The sequence below is a fragment of the Actinia tenebrosa genome, unplaced genomic scaffold (assembly GCF_029948245.1).
Source record: "Actinia tenebrosa isolate PJP-AT-01 unplaced genomic scaffold, QUT_ActTen_1.0 PGA_scaffold5__44_contigs__length_20552954, whole genome shotgun sequence".
NCBI lineage: Eukaryota > Metazoa > Cnidaria > Anthozoa > Actiniaria > Actiniidae > Actinia > Actinia tenebrosa.
In genome coordinates this window covers 3,748,686-3,765,932 of record NW_028292582.1, presented here as the reverse complement: position 1 = coordinate 3,765,932, position 17,247 = coordinate 3,748,686, and the positions used below count along the sequence as shown (strand labels likewise).

At 39.1% G+C, this 17,247-nt stretch overlaps 2 protein-coding genes across 3 annotated transcripts in view; one reads left to right on the top strand and one right to left on the bottom strand.

Moving 5' to 3' along the window:
• LOC116295884 (stimulated by retinoic acid gene 6 protein-like) overlaps positions 1–14,850 on the top strand; it is a 30,791-nt gene extending 15,941 nt beyond the window's left edge. Inside the window, exons 6-19 of one of the 2 annotated variants that reach the window (XM_089038241.1) lie at positions 5,565–5,619; positions 5,956–6,111; positions 6,713–6,783; positions 7,180–7,238; positions 7,844–7,905; positions 8,271–8,415; positions 9,050–9,125; positions 9,911–9,992; positions 11,201–11,249; positions 12,409–12,529; positions 13,101–13,202; positions 13,620–13,783; positions 13,992–14,141; positions 14,582–14,850. In XM_089038241.1, coding sequence (XP_088894367.1) covers positions 5,565–5,619; positions 5,956–6,111; positions 6,713–6,783; positions 7,180–7,238; positions 7,844–7,905; positions 8,271–8,415; positions 9,050–9,125; positions 9,911–9,992; positions 11,201–11,249; positions 12,409–12,529; positions 13,101–13,202; positions 13,620–13,783; positions 13,992–14,141; positions 14,582–14,850 — 1,561 coding nt within the window. Of the gene's footprint in view, positions 1–5,564; positions 5,620–5,955; positions 6,112–6,712; positions 6,784–7,179; positions 7,239–7,843; positions 7,906–8,270; positions 8,416–9,049; positions 9,126–9,910; positions 9,993–11,200; positions 11,250–12,408; positions 12,530–13,100; positions 13,203–13,619; positions 13,784–13,925; positions 14,142–14,581 lie in introns of those variants that run through there. The other variant, XM_089038242.1, reaches the window with a different exon arrangement.
• Positions 14,826–17,247, bottom strand: LOC148906346 (uncharacterized). The gene is made up of 3 exons (XM_089038243.1): positions 17,107–17,247; positions 16,668–16,772; positions 14,826–15,969 (listed from the first exon to the last, which is right to left on the bottom strand). Exons 1-3 carry the CDS (start codon positions 17,189–17,191, stop codon positions 15,146–15,148), a joined length of 1,014 nt encoding a protein of 337 aa, XP_088894369.1. The 5' UTR covers positions 17,192–17,247; the 3' UTR covers positions 14,826–15,145.

The following is a 17,247-nucleotide window of genomic DNA, read 5'->3' as shown; positions in this document are numbered from 1 at the left end:
ACTAAGAGCCATGCCGACGAAATCGTAGACTTTAGGAATAGACTTTCTAAGGCGTTGGACGAAAAAAGCGACGCAAGGAATCAGCTAAGGGCTGCTTTGAATGAAGCGGCGGGAAAAGACACGGAACTACAGCGCTTAGGACAAGAATTAATGGAGTCTGTTGACAGAGAAAGGCAATTGATGCTGGACAAGGCAGTGGCGGAGGAACAAATACGGCAACTTCGACAGGCCGTCGAAGACTTGGAGTACGAAATAGATCGACAGCGAGTAATAATCGAAGATCAAACTCGCCCTGAAGAAGAAAGGGAGGCAGCCCAAAAGGAAGTAGAAACCCTTCAGGAAAGACTGGCGGAATTACAAACGCAAATAGAAGGTAAGAAAAAGGAGCTGGGGCTTACCACCCGACAAAAGATATTTCGAGCTCTTCGCAGATATGGCGTGCCGTTGGCTTTCGCCGTAGCACTGTCTGGTGCCATTGCGGGAATCATGAACGCAATTAACGGTCTGTCGGCGGGCGCAAAAACGCTTGGGAAGGACATGGTAGAAATGGGAAAGAAAATGGAGAAAGGAACGAAGGAAATTGGAGAGAAAATGGAGAAAGGAACGAAGGAAATGAAAGAGAAAATGGAAAAAATGGGGAAAGAAGAGAAAGAGGGGATGGAAAAGGCAAGGGAGGAAGAAAAGAAAGGAATCAAAAAGGTGGCAGGGGGCATACAGGAGATGGGTAAAAAATTAGCTGCGGGCCTCGTAGCCCTTGGAAAGACATTCGCAGCCAGCGTTCCTGGGCTGCTTGGTAGCGTCTTGAGTTTGATATTGAAAACCAGCGGCGAGTTGTTAAAGTTCGTTGGTAATAACATTTGGATCCTCGTGGTGGCTATCGTGATGGTACTCATGAAGAAGATGAAGGGCTGACCTTATCTGGGTACGTTATGTCAGGCTTATCATCGAACTCTTCGTCGTTTGACATCATAAGCCCTCTGGGCCCTCGATTGGTAAAAATAGTATTTGCACCTCCTTGATAATGCGGTAGCAAGGGTAGAACGCTCATAGTAGAAATGGGCTTATGATTATAGTCCTTATCTCTGCCATCACCTAACACAGTGCTGTTTATCCAGGTGTAGCTCAGCGCTCCATTGGCAAAGCCATCATCAGAAAATACTTGTAGTTTAACGTGTTTACAATTAATTACCATGTAGAACGTGACAGGTCTAATGTTCTCCACGCTGGTCTTGCTTGACTCTACTGAAAAGTGTGCTGCTCTCCTGCTATTCGCGGAAGTCCGATTGGGGGGCAAAGGCTCATCGTTCTCATCAACAAGCCTAAACCCCGCGTTAGCGCTACCTCCCGTGCCAATGGAAATGGTGCAAATGACTAGCGCAAGGCCTCCAACTTCAGCCCATATTCCAGTATCAAACCACTTATGCCCTTTGTACTCCTTTACGTCTAAATGGTGAACGTAGCGCGCTTCGGTTAAATGTGGATTCATATATTTCAGGCCTAAAGACTAAGCACCGTAAGAGTGCTAATAGTTAAATGGTTATAGGCCGCGTCTCTTTGATCCTCTATACTATTTACCGTGACCTTCCCCGTATCGTCTACGCGTATTTGCAGCTTTACCTTCCCATGACAATCGGCGACCATGTGAAAGGTCCAAACCGATAAATTCTCAGTACTATTTGCTGGTGGCTCTACGGAGAAATGCGTAGGCTCCCTGTTGTTCGTCTTATTACGCATTGGCTGCAGTACGCCGTTTTCATCCATGAACCTGAAACCTACGTTGGCGTGGCTGCTAGTGCTAATGCAAATACTACAAAGGATTAACTTCTTTCCTGAATAGTTCAAATTCACGGACATACCCTCAACGTCCACCCAAGAGCTCTGGTTGTATTTTTTCTCGCCTGTGTAAGTCGTGTAAACACAATCTACTCCAGCTACGTAAGGGTTGTTCATCGCCATATATAATAGCTCAGACCAATGCTTGCAGCTGCTAAGCCGGCTTTTAAGAAATCATGGTCATATTCTTCTTCGGGCACGTATCTTTTTTTCCTTTGCACGCGTACCTTCATCGGCGCCTCCTTCACTACGGGCAGTGTTGGCTTCGTCTCATGCGTATTTTTAGGCTTTTCTACGAAGTGGGGAATGTTTAAGAGGGTGTCAGCATTAACGTCATTCACACCAAACTTCATGTCTTTCGTGGCGCGTTGAAGCTTGTTGTTGTATCCCACCACGGCATCGGCGTTTATCACCAAATTACTCGGCATTAACCAACATCCGGGTGTCAACGCGTAGTCCAACCTCATCCTCGACAACTGTATCGCATTTTGATATCGCTGCACCGATTTTGAGATGTCGTTCTCAATAATGGCAAAACCAAATAAATGAAGGAATTCTTGCTGCGTTTCTTTTGACGCTCCAGATGCGCCTACGATAGAACTGCGAGTGTTAATCTGCGCGCCTAGGATGCAATAGACGAATGCTTCAATACTTCGGTTAATCCTGGCTAGATTCTTTAAACCAATACCTTTCGCTGCGATGAATGGCGCCCACGGATGGGTCTCTTTGCTTTCGATAAAGTAGATTAAATTGCCTTTTGATGCTTTACCACCGAGGTCGGAGAATTCCCATTGGCTCGGATACCCCATACCGGGTCTTTCTACGCTGGCACCAACGTATGCTGTATACGTGTAAGTTTCCCCGAGACCGTGTGCAGCGCCTTCTTTATTACGAAAGTCTGGATTAGAAAGCCCAAACTCATTCCTTAAACGCTCCCACGCGACTTTATCGTATTTGTTGTCCTTCGCGTTAAAGATCTTATCGCTTGGCAACGGGGCGCCTAGTTCAAACAACAACCTGCGGATGGTAAAGGCAACGTGGAATCTCAAAAATGGAATATGCAGCATATCCATGGCTACACCACATCCTTTTGTCGCAGCCCACACGGCAAAGTTCAATTGCTGAGGCCAATACCGCATGTTAGGCCCTGCCAACCATTCTCTAGACTCCGTGCCTGACGTATGCTTAAGTCGGGTTTCTCTGAAGACATCCCTAACCTTCATTTTAAAGGACGCTTTACCCACGGGTATTTCCAGCGTGGTAACCAACTCCGCGAAGTTCTTCGTATCTTTATTATCGTAAAATGGATAATCTCCCGTCGCCGGTAGCAAATACCTGGGGAAATTAGACTTTGGCGCTGGAGGTTTTGGCTTTGGAGGCCGTTTGGGCGGTGGTGGCGTTGGCCGATCCTCCATATTGTTTCCAAAAGCGTCATACATTAGTATATAATGGATGTTATACCTTCAGCACCCCCTCTTTATCCTGAAATTACCAACGACGCTGAGAACTTTCGCTTGAATAAGGCGAACTTAATCCTGGCCTATCTAGAAGGGCAAGCAAAACACTACGAAGAGGTTCGAAAAAAATACGCCAGAGCCCGAAGCATACTACATAAAATCGCGATAACTTCCGGCTCCATGTCCGTGGCGTTAACAGGCACTGGCGTTGCTACTTCGCTTACTGGACCTGGAATAGTCATTGGCATTCCTTTGGCAAGCGTTGGAGCTGTCTGCGGCATTGTTTCCGCTGTTACGACAGGCATTATAAAGCAATTGTCCGGTAAGATATCCAAGCACGACACTCATATAGCCCTAGCAAGAGCAAAGGCTAACACCATCGCCGACTTGGTCTCCAAGGCTCTGCAGGACCGCCGCATAGACGACGCGGAGTTTTCTTTGATCCTCGCGGAGGAAAAGAAATACGGAGAATTAAAGTCAGGCAATAAAAAAACCATAGTGAAAGATCTTTCCGAGGAATCTCGAAAACAGATCTATCAAAAGGCAAAGGAAGATCTACAAAGAAAACTCGCTCAGTAGACATCTGCTTTGAAAAGAACGTAGGGGGATTTCGACTGCACATTTCATCTTCTCGGAATCCATTCTAATAGGGGGTGGTTGGGGTCTATTTTGTAAAATATTTCGTAAATTACGTCGGGGTAATAAGGAATATCCTTATCCAGCCGACAGAATAACCACTCGGCCCTTTGCATATCTGGGACATGAGGAATACGCCTACCGGTAATTTCAGACAAAAGATAGGGAATAGCTTTGTAATATTTCCCTAGCTTTAATTTTTTCAATGTCTTTCGTAGACTTTGTGGGGTTGGCTCTTCTAAGTGGTCTATGATTTTCTGCGTGTCTAAATATACCGGATGTAAACCTTGGATATGACTCATCCAGTCTCGGAAGTATTTTAATCTCTTATATGGCGTTTTCTTACGACCTCCATTGGCGTAATACTGCTCTCTGGTAGCATTTGGTACGGCATTACGAATATTCTTACCACACTCGTAACACTGTGCTGACGTGTCGTCTTCTATCTGCATTTTTTTACCACAACACCAAAAGGGTTCTGGCTTAGGTACGATAACTTTAGGTCTTAGACAAATTATGCAAAAGTCGTTAACAAACTTCTTACATTCATGCATCGTATATTTATAAGATATTTTTACCTCCGTTTGCAGTACCCAACAGAGCAGCAGTAAGGGACTTTTCGCGCTGCCACCCGATCGCGCAAGACCCCCTGTAGGGCCTTGTAAAACCCGAAAAAGCCCAGGGGGGGCTGGGCCTCTTTTTGACCCCTGCCGGCGATTCGCGAGTCCCCCTTACTGCTGCTGTCCAAGATTCAAGTTATTTTAATGAAGAAATAGAAAACGCGCGCGCGTGCTGTGTGCTGTCATAAAGCACGCGGGGGTTGGCAGAACACGAGAGAAGTGTTAGGAAAAGCACGACGCGTAGCGGAGTGCTTCTCGACACTTCTCGAGTGTTCTGCCAATCCCCAAGTGCTTTATGACTGCACACAGCACAGCAAGCAAGTTTTTTATTTCTTTTTAAATACAAATTACAATGATAGATAGGAATGGCGCAACGAAAAGTGCGCGCGCGTGCAATGTGCTCTCATAAAGCACGCGCTCCAAACCAATCAGAATGCGAAATTCATAACAGTTATTTTATAACTATATTTAAACTACTATCGCTGGTGAAAAAAAGTACCTTGATATCTGAACAACCCCGGAAGCCCAATTCAAATAAGCAACTTTTCTCTCTTCCAATCCCCTTTTTCCTAGCAATGCTGATTGTACACTTTGATGGCATGTGTCACCATTCGCTAGGCAAATCAACTTGGGGGGGGGGGGGGGGGGGTACAGTGTCTGGGAGTAAATTTTGGAATGAAATGAAAAATTTTTAAAATTAAATTATGCAAATATTGCCATGAGATTTTTAAAGATAAGCATAAAGGGTTTATTATTTTATTACGTAGTAGTAGTAAACTTGCATCTCACCTCTGTGGTATCTGGTTTAGTAATTCCTGGGCTTGTCATCATTAACTAGAGTTTGTTGGGTTTTTTGTAGTTTTTGAGGGGAGGGGAGGGGAGGGGAGGGGGGGGTGACCTTTGCAATAATATAATTAATGAAAATATTAAGTTTACGATTCAAACAGCCTTTCAGGGTATCAGAGACTCTACAAGTGACATTGCTGCTAAATATTATGTATCTTTTCTTTTGTTTCAGGTTGTTGACGTCATCTGCTTATCTAATATTACATTACTCGGACCCCATCTATCTGGTTAGTATCCATCGATCCCTTAGCTAGTTTATTTGTTTATTTTGGATGTGTTAAATTAGAAGAGAGGCGGTGATACAGAAAGACAGACAGACAGACAGACATACAGACACTGCGATAACTAGACGCAAGATAAAAATAATCGTTACATGACAAGAAACGCATTCTATCTCGCCAGCTATAACATTAATAATAATAATGATGATGATAATAATAATAATAATAATAATAATAAAAATATTCATTTAGACACGATATTAGTAGCTATAGGCTTCAGAAGAAGATCGAAAGGTCAACAAGAAAGATTTTTAACGACCACTATTTTATTGACTTATCTAGGAATGGGTATTCCCCATTTTACCGTATGAACTGTACTTTTTGGTGGACTTGCCAGAGCGCGTATGTCTTCTTCTACTAGTGATTGCCTATCTTATTATAATCGTAAAAGGATTGGTTCAGTTTTTCCGACGATGCAGGGCTGCTGAACAGGATCTCGTACGTATAATTATACGTATATATTCTTTTATTTTATATTGTTTAATTTTAGGTATATTTTGAAATGGTAGGTACGTCTTAAGGTGCGGGCACAGGATAAAACATTTGGCGAAATGTCCACCACGTATATGTCTGAATCGCAGCGCGAAATTAATCAAATTAGTTCCATTATGTGAACACGACAGTTCGTAAATGGTTTAACCGCGTTTGTCTGAATTAGATATTTCAGGTACCTGCAATACCAAAAGTTTGACTATAAAGCCTAATAATTTTACTTTTTCTTTTTTTTTTTTTTTTTTTTTCTTTTTCGGTGAAATATAATAAAACTAATTTCTATTGAGTTTATGTTTTTCTTTTGAAATGATTTTCAACTTACTGTTTTGCACCTCGTATCTTAGCATCGAAGATTCATTAGGGATTCCTATGGATAGGGCGGGAAAACTCTAAATACGAAACGCGTACGCGTGTGCAGAAAAATTATTGTTGCTCCCCATCCCCTCACTTGGTCAAGACCTTGCTACGCCACTGCTCCGTGCATGCGCTTCGCAGACTTTTACATATTGTACGTTTATATGCGTCCCTTTTTTGTTTCACTTTTCAGGAGGAACAGCTTTGGAAAAACTCTTACCAATACAAATCTACTTTAAGGCTGCTAATGAAAACACCCAAAGGGTGAGTCACATACAGTTTAGCTTACAAAAGGCTCACCTCCCTTATGTACGGTCACTGTTGCTATTTTTTGTTAGCGGTTGAGCCAACTAAAAGTAGGAGTTACCTTCTTATAGAGCTTTTACACCATCCTCCCTGACTGCAGCCATTTTAGATGACAGTAACATGCAATACAATCGTTTTACATGAGAAAGAATTCAATTCCCGAGAGCAATGGGATTTCATTGTTCTGCCATCTAACTGCAGGCAGTCCAAGCTTTATTATGGGCGTCTGCACGTGATGGTGCAAAGCCTCTATTAAAAGACAAGTTTCCATTTAACTGATTGCCTTAAGGATGTTAACTGACACATAAGGAGATTTATCGCAGCAACATCTGTCATTTCTGCTAACGTTTTTAGGCGTTGCAAAAAAGGCATCATAGACGCAGTCAAATCAAAAGTATACAAGAGCCGACAAGGTAAAACCGTTCAGTTTGATAAGCACAGCAACACTTGCAGTATCATCATCGCGTTCAACAAGGTTGAAGGGGCGAACGGTGAATAGTGATCATTCATTGATTGGCGATTGCAAGTCCGAAAGGAGTTATGGTCATAGTTTATGATTCAGAGATTTGAATCATAAGCGTGTCAACTCGCCATATAAGGTCTTCGCTTTCAGCTGCTTTCGGGCGTGCAATCACCAATCTCTGATCACCATTCACCGTTCGCCCCTTCAACATTTTCTAAACAACTCTACGGCTCCTTGCTGTAGCAATATTAATGCCAACGCGCCTAACTTTTCCTTCGCTCCAATCATTTCTTTTATCATGGAGAACAAAAATACAATACCACTCCTCGCAGTCAGCTAAAGATAACGTGAATTGTGGAAAACAACTGTACGGCTCCTTGCTGTAACAATATTTACACTGACGTGCCTAATATAATTCCCTTTTCCTTCGCTCCAATCATTTCTTTCATCATGGAAAACAAAAACAAAATACCACACCTCGCAGTCAGCTAAAGATAACGTGAATTGTGGAAAACTTCTTATCACAGCTAAATCATATTTTTATCATATCTCTAGAATTCAAATACTCTACTCGTGTTATCTGCACATATGCTATTAGTCTCATCATATTATTTGAGGTGAGTATCCGCAGAACATCAACCAACCAACCAATAGGGGCCCGAGGGTGGTAGATGTAAACTAGCATACATTATCAAATAACAGTTTGCCATGACTGCGTGGATTTTAAGGTAAATTGAATGTCTTACCTTAATATTCAATCCTAAAGTTGTGCAAAAACTTGGACAATAAAATTGGATCCGCATTCCATCCCCGTATTACAGGTTTCGTGCTCACTCAAGCGAATCTGTAAAAGGTCTATTAGCAAAAGTACCAATCAAACCTCGCGTTCAATTAAATAACGGTTGGCCTTCACAGTTGAACGTACAATGCTTGAACTTAAACGATCGTGTGGTTTTGCGAATATTGATCAATTTTCTTCTAGGTTGGCATAAGACTGGTTATACTTGGCCTGCCCAAAAACCACTACCTTCTTTTTTATTTGTATCCCATTATAACTAAAATCACTATGGCGATGCTTGCATTTGGTTGGAATCCCATGTTAGCAAAGTGGACATTAATCATGCGAGGTAAGAAGAGTGTATAATGCATGGTATTTGTCAGATTAGTAGATTTCTTGCTAACAACTGGGCACTTCTTTTATAAAAGGTGACGTGCATGTCTTCCAATGAGGATAAAATGTCAAAAGGCATGCGCATGCGCGTGAGGTTTCATGTAACGAAATAACTGAAGATGAAAGCTTTTGTTTTGTTTTATTTTATTTTTTTTCGTTATCAACGTGCAATGAGAATAAAATGTCAAAATGCATGCGCAATCGTAAGGTTTCATGTAACGAAATCACTGAAGATGAAAGCTTTTGTTTTATCTCATTTTATTTTTTTCGTTATCAAATATGGCGGCAATGACGCCACATACCGATTATTTACACAAATTGTTGTGAAGGTGATTGTATGCGTGGAGGTGGCTAGAATGTCAAAAGCCCTTCCACTTCCATCCCCTCCAGGTTTCAGGTTTCTGATTTATGGTGTTTTACTTTATTGATAACACGATCGAAACGCCATTCGAGCCGCTAAAACTTGTTCGTTTCTCCTTCCTCCCAAACTTGAAGCTGTCTCCGCGTTACTGCTGCAAACTTATTTTAATGCTAACGACCAATTGCTAATTTTAGATTACTAATGATGGTTTGATCTCATTTTCTTATAGTTTCATGGTTCACTGCCATTACAATAAGCACCGCTTATTACATCATTGCAACAATCAACATGATGTCTTTGCACAGGTAAGGTCCAGTAGTAACACTAAAGCCTGAAGCCGGAATGGGACAAGGGTCAAACCTCAGGTTGCAACCACAAGTTTCAAAATCCCTTGAGATACAAATAACAATGAAAGAACCGCCATGTTGGTTGATCCAACAAGAGAAGCTAATTATAAGGAGAAATGTTTTGTTATATTCAATCAGCATGGCGGCTATGATGTAATAACCATAGTTGATATTAACTATGATGTAACTGATGCACCCCAAGTGTAGTCCCTGAGGCGGAGCGGAGTTGGGCGGTTTTCTAAACCTTAGATCTTAAGGACGAGAGAATGTGTTGAGACTGAATATCCTCCAGCGTAATTTAAAGGCCTGAATGAGCCTACATCTACGTCTTTAGTAATTGATACTGCCGTTTGCCTTATTTTGCCACTGATTTAAATTAAACTATACCGTTGCCTTCCAAATATTTTATTAAAAACATTCGCTCGAATACGCGACGATATAATGTAACGTGCATATATGTTATCTTCTTACATAAAAGTGTCATGCTTAACAACAAGTATCTTTATTACCAATAATAATAACATATATATGTATATATATATCAAATTATGCTTTACAACTTGCATTAATGTTTATAGCCAAGATTCAGGTAATAGCTGCTCAGTATAGCAAGCTAATCGAGCTGAGCTGCCGTTATCTGTTTTTTCCCCCCACATTTTATAAGGCCGCCTTAACTACAGTCAATCTCAGCTTCTGAGTTGGACTGTAGATAAGTTCAAGGATGCTTCTTTATCTCTTTTTAGAAGTCATCTTAGGCGGTTACAGAGAGGAGATAAAAGCTTGCTGCCCAAAAAGATCCAAAAGGAATCCCCATCTTTTATGACAGTTAGTATTTTGTCTTGTAACGATAGCATATAAAGTTAATGTGAAACGTCGAACTTGAACCGAACCTAATGGCATCTCAGCATCATTAAGGCATGGCTCTCACATGAAAAACTGATTAGCTATATCATAGCCAGTTTTCTACGAATCTTCCTCAAACTTGGCAAGTTAATGTCCTTTGTGAAAAGAAGGAACCTTAGAGCCTTGGTTACCATGGAAACTAAGTCACGTGACCACAAGGCCGCCATCTTGGATTTTTAAACAAGCCGTTTGTAAACGTACCGAAACATCTTTAAAAGTCATGAAAATGCAGATTACTATTCATATTTACAATGCCTATATGGATCTAATTGGATATCTTGGAAATTATTTTAAGTTTAATTTTTAGAATATTGTCTATTTTTTCCCAAAAAATAAAAATATTCTAAAAATTAAACTTAAAATAATTTCCAAGATATCCAATTAGATCCATATAGGTATTGCAAATATCAAAAGGAATATGGATTTTCAGGACTTTTGAAGTAGTTTCAATACGATTACAAACGATTTTTAAAAAAATCCAAGATGGCGGCCTTGTGGTCACGTAACCTGGTTTCCATGGAAACAGATATGCGGTAATTGCTTGCCATAAAGAATTACTACTACTACTACGAGCCAAATTTGGGAAAGATTCATAGTAAACTGTCAAAGATATAAATAAATAACTGATTTTCCATCACTTCCTCAAAAGAGCCATGCCTTAATGGTGCTGAGATCAAAGAAAACCCCCTTGTTATCCATTGTTTTAATTCGGTTCGACTCATGTGAAGTTTGAAGTTTGACCTGGCCCTAAGACGATTTAGAGTTTTACTTTATTGAAATTATCGTAACATCACTGAGACTCAGTGCGGTGTTCCTAACGCCATTTTTATTATAATTTTACTGTTCAAACCCTACGTATCGCTCGATTCTTTTCGGATCTACCGAAAGAACCCTATGGCTACGATCACCTTTTACCGCTTTCAGTTGAAATGCTACTAGCATATTTCACTAGGAAACGAAAGAAAGAATGAAAATCAAACATTAGTCTAGTCTTATCGAAATCTCAAACAAATTATGGACTGATTGGCTAAAAGGTCTTTAGGGCGTAATCCCACTTAAGGAAAATCCTAGTTGCTGCATATCCTACGTAAGTACAGCTGACCTTGCAAACGTTACAAATATCTATATAGGTTGCAACTCTCAAATATTCTGGTTATCAAGTTGCTTATATTACTTGGGGTAAGCATATTGCATTTTATCTATATATTTAATGGACATATTTGCAGAGCCAAAGTGATTTATTAAGGAACTAATGAGCCTTTAAAATTATACAACAATTATTTCAACTTCCATAAACTGTTTTTCATATATATTTCGTCCGCAGATCCCCCTAAAATCGCCTCATTATCTCTCATTATCTTACAATCAATCCATTAAGAAATCAATAGTAAAGGCAACAAATTAAACTGACGGTGGTACTGCAAAAGTTTTTTTTATAGATGCTCAGCATCATTAAGGCATGGCTCTCACATGAAAAACTGTTTAGCTATATCATAGCCAGTTTTCTACGAATCTTCCCCAAACTTGGTAAGTTAATGTCTTTTGTGAAAAGAAGGATCCTTAGAGCCTTGGTTACCATGGAAACCAAGTCACGTGACCACAAGGCCGCCATCTTGGATTTTTAAACAAGCCGTTTGTAAACGTACCGAAACATCTTTAAAAGTCATGAAAATGCAGATTACTATTCATATTTACAATGCCTATTTGGATCTAATTGGATATCTTGGAAATTATTTTAAGTTTAATTTTTAGAATATTTTCTATTTTTTCCAAAAAATTAAAAATATTCTAAAAATTAAACTTAATATAATTTCTAAGATATCCAATTAGAACCATATAGGTATTGCAAATATCAAAAGGAATATGGATTTTCAGGACTTTTGAAGTAGTTTCAATACGATTACAAACGATTTGTTTAAAAAATCCAAGATGGCGGCCTTGTGGTCACGTGACTTGGTTTCCATGGTAACAGATATGCGGTAATTGCTTGCCTTGAAGAATTACTACTACGAGCCAAATTTGGGAAAGATTCATAATAAACTGTCAAAGATATGAATAAATAACTGATTTTCCATCACTTCCTCAAAAGAGCCATGCCTTAATGGTGCTGAGTGTCATTACAAAGGCAGCACATTTTAAGAGTATTGGTCAAGTCGGGGATTGCACTCAAAACCTCCCACACGAAAGTATATGTTAGTATAAGTTCTCTTTCAGTCCAACGCGACCAAACTAGTATACAGGTAACCCACTAATCGAAAAATGATACAGAGAAGATAAATTAGAAATGCCTTTGGGAGGTTTAAGGCTACTAACTAATGAATATTTATTGTTTTCCTAGGCTTTCTCGTCATGCACTTTCTTCTGTTTGCAGTCTGCACTCTCATAGGAATAGAAATCATAGAACCCTTGACAAGAGGAAAGCTTGATTCCTTCTTGTACACTATGATACAAAATATTTGGTAAGACATACAGTATATTAATATATGCATGGACTTTAATATTGGCATTATACATCGAATTCTATCAAATCACAGTCCCCTGCGCCATCTTGAAAGGTAGCCGTGCCTTTGCATCGAACGTGAGTCGAACGGTGAGCTTACAATGATAGAGACCTTTTTTAACACCTTGGATAATAATTCACATGTCTCTATCATTGCAAGCTCACTGTTCGTCTCGCTTCCATGCAAAGGCACGGCTACCTTTCAAGATGGCGCAGGGAACTGTGAAAGGGACTATTATTCACAGGTCTCTATCATTGCAAGCTCACCGTTCGTCTCGCTTCGAAGTAAAGGCATGGCTACCTTTCAAGATGGCGCAGGGAATTGTCAAGGGAACTATTTTGGATAATTATTTAAACTGTATTTGTGACATTGGTGACACGAAGCAGTATGGCTCTAGATTTGCTCAAGGTAACAGAAATTCGGCAATCAAGAGTTTGTGGCAAAAGTGGAAATGCTGGACAAGTGGAAAATTTATATATATTTTAAAGTGACAGAGAATTAAGTAGCCATATTGCCCTTCTTTTTCCAGGCCAACAATCCTATTTTCGTTGTTACTCTTCTTATCTCAGTATTTGATGGCCAAGTTTGTTTTTCTTCATGACAAAGGAGCAACATTGACTCTTAATAATAGGTATGAATTGAAGCAACCCTACATTTATTTATTTCAAATGTGTTTTACTTTTGTATATAACCTTTCCATTCTAACAATAAAATTGGTTATTTTGGATTCGTGTTGTCGATAAGATAAAATAAAATGACATTTCTGACCTTTGGAGATAGCTACCAAAAAGTTCATGCTATTCGTACCAGCAGTCCCTTACAAAGCGAGCACAAATTTTAGGTCGCTCCCAGATCCAACTCGTGCATTGCAGCATTGGCGGTGTTGGCGACTTCCTACTTTCTGCAGTCTACCCTCATTGCAGGCTTTGTACCCCTTTCTGACTAAACACGATTGCAGTCTATCTAGCGTGAAAGGGAATGTACGAATAAGGTACAGTTTGTTTATTACGATCATTTTTATAGTTACATATTTTTGAATTGCTTTTAGGCGACTTTTTCACATTTTCACCTATTTCCTGTTCTTCTTCAACATTTTTCTTGGAGTGGTATCTTTGTTAAAGAGGATTATAGTCTGCATTGCAATTTGGATTATGTTCCTTGGACGACTTCAAAAGAGTTTGGTACCAAGGGATTATGAACTTTGTGATCCTGGTAAGAAAGCTTGACATCTATACATTTATATGACCAATGACCCAATGTCCCAATTTCCCTTAATTGAGGAGGAGTAAGGAAGCATACTGAACCTTGCCTAATATTTTAACAAACTGTACGATTTTGGTTGACTGGCATATAGGTAAACTGATCTCTTGGAGATAATGCTAAATCTACATTAAAGGTTTTCCTTCTGGTTACATGAAAGGTTACGAGGCTTATCTAGGGTATCTTTACTTGGAGCACACACATTCTAACCCTGTACTAGTCACGTTCTGCCGTATACTTCTCGTGGTGGTCAGCCGCAAGACAAAGTTCTCAAGATCATCAGAAAACTTTGAACTCCTAGAAGTCGAAGGTTAGTGCTATGTAAAAGTAAAACCACTTTAAGAACCTTGGGGAGTCCTGAGTTGTGTAAAACGAAGGATCCCAAAACCAAACTGAACTATGCATGGATGGCATTTTTTAATTAGAATGCGTAGAATGGAAATGCCCACAAAACACAGTAAAAGACACTCTTCAGTTATGTGAAGCTCGTGGAAGAATAGAACGAATGCAAATAAATGTAATATAATACCGTTATATAGAAACAATATTTCCTTTATGAAATGTGTTTTTGTCAATGTGTATAAGCAGATTAAAATCTGCCTCAGTTGGGTTCTCGCGGAACTCGAACTACTGACCTCTCGTTTGCTAGACGAGATCTCAACCGCTCGGCCACTGAGGCTTTAGGGGAGAAGGTCGCGTTAGATCTATATATTAATTCAAATCCGCGCATGATCATTTCCTTTTTTGCAGGACACCCGAGGGTTTCCTTTTCGTTTCTCTACCAAGAGCGTAGAAGCAAGAGAATAAGGAACCGTTGGGCTCTTCTAATGACGCTCATAAATAACCCTGCTTTAGCACTTGACAGAAGAGCGGAAAAATTTGTATCGCGACTGCCTTTGCAGGCATTAGTGAATGTAGCGAATGCCTACACTGAAATCACCGCTGAATTAATAAAAAGAAAAAAAGTCAAAAGACGACATGAAAAAGACACACATTATGAAGACGAAGTTGTACTTTAATAGTATAGTAGACAATATATATTAGAATAACTTGAATTCAAACCCCACGTTACACAGATCATTCCCTTTATACCATCGATTAAGAATTCCGGTCCAGATTCCTTGCATGTATTCTCACAGTTATTAATCTTTATTAAGACGCAAATAAATTCATAGCTAAATTTAACCTTACATTGTGTTTTATCTAATTGAAAATCAGGTCACATGCATGAACCACAAAAATCACTACAATTTTTAGTTTTACTTGTGCTGTCTAGCTATGTTTATTATTTTAGCTTCATTACTTTTATCGATTTTAGACCTCTTCGTCGTATACTGGTACTGGTACATAAGCTGGGGGGTTTGTGGGAGCTGGTGTAGGAGCGTCGGTTTGTACTGGCTGATAAGCAGGGGCATCTGTAGGTGCTGGTGTAGGAGCGTCGGTTTGTACTGGCTGATAGGCAGGGGCATCTGTGGGTGCTTGTGATGGCCGACTAGATGGTCGGTATTTTGATCCTGATTTAGATCCTGATTTAGATCCTGATTTAGATCCTGATTTAGATCCCGATTTAGATCCTGATTTAGATCCTGATTTAGATCCTGATTTAGATCCTGATTTAGATCCCGATTTAGATCCCGATTTAGATCCCGATTTAGATCCCGATTTAGATCCCGATTTAGATCCCGATTTAGATCCTGATTTAGATCCTGATTTAGATCCTGATTTAGATCCTGATTTAGATCCTGATTTAGATCCTGATTTAGATCCTGATTTAGATCCTGATTTAGATCTTGATTTAGATCTTGATTTAGATCTTGATTTAGATCTTGATTTAGATCTTGATTTAGATCTTGATTTAGATCTCGATTTTGATCTTGATTTTGATCCTGATTTTGATCCTGATTTTGATCCTGATTTTGATCCTGATTTTGATCCTGATTTTGATCCTGATTTTGATCCTGATTTTGATCCTGATTTTGATCCTGATTTTGATACCGATTTTGAAGAGGAATGTGGCCGACTGGATGGTCGATAGGATGGTCGACTAGCTGAACTTGATTTTGACGAGGATGATGCAGGTGATTGACTGTATGGCTGGGGTGTTGGCTTTAGTTCCACCGACGGGGTTGTAGCTGGCGCTTTGCAAAAAAAGAGAAAAGAAAAATATAAGATCAATAAACTTGTGATTCGGTCGAGATGAATTTGAAGCATACGTTTAGGTAAACTACAACAATTTAGAAAAATATAGTGAATGCTGCATACCATCCGTAGCAATGTATTAGTTATATATAGAGAGCAATTAAAAAATCAAATAATGATAAATAATGATAATAATAATAATAATAATGATAAAATAATAATAATAATGATATTAATAGTAATAATAATAATAATGATATTAATGATAGTAATAATGATAATAATAATAATAACAATGATGATGATGATATTGATAATAATAATAATAATGATAATAATAATAATAAAGAAAATAATAAAGCAAATTATGATCATCGTATATTACGAGTTGCATTCCAAAACTAACGAGACACATGATATTCCTTTTGGTCTTGGCCGAATGCACTATTCAGTATGCATTATTCAGTCAAGATATATGATATATACATTTTCCCTTCCTCTGTAAAAATCAACCATGTGAGTCAGTGTTTTACGTGTTTTGCGAATACAGAATGTAGAGGAAGTGCGTGGGAGCGAACCTCACTGAAGAGCCCCGTAAGGGGAGTGGCAAAAATATAAGTTTTTTTATATAAGTATTCAGCATTTTTTGAAATAGCTGTATACCATTGTAGTAGAAAAGAGATGTGTAGTCTCTTACCATATGCCTCATTGCCTCCGTTATCAACTGTACCAACAGTCGGTTTGGGTGTATCAACCACTACATGATATACGGCTCTAGCAGTTGTTGGGGGTTTTGGTGTAGCTAAAGATCAAGAAATGGAATGATATTACAATCTAATATTTAAATGCGAATGCTGGTAAAGTGAAATGGTTTACAATTTAAAGATGTGCCAAGTTTCTTCATTTTAACTATGATGCGATACTATCTTAGATTTACAAAATTAAAATATTAAAAATAAAAATAAAAAGATGTAATACGATGCGATGCACGATTTCAATAAAAATACGACTACTAGTAAACTTTATATAGTGGATGCACTAAAGGCAATAAAAAATATCAATGATAATAAATAATAATAATAAAGAAAATAACAAAGCAAATTGTGGATAAATCGTATTCAATTTGGCTTCAATACCTTCAACAGGCCCGACATAGTAGAGAGGGTTAGCCTTCAAGGCAGTAGCACAGAAAACAACAAGTAAAGCAATGTAAAGCCTCATATCGTAGCAGTATGATCAGCCCTTCTTGCGCCAAAGATTTCAACGCTTGAATGAAG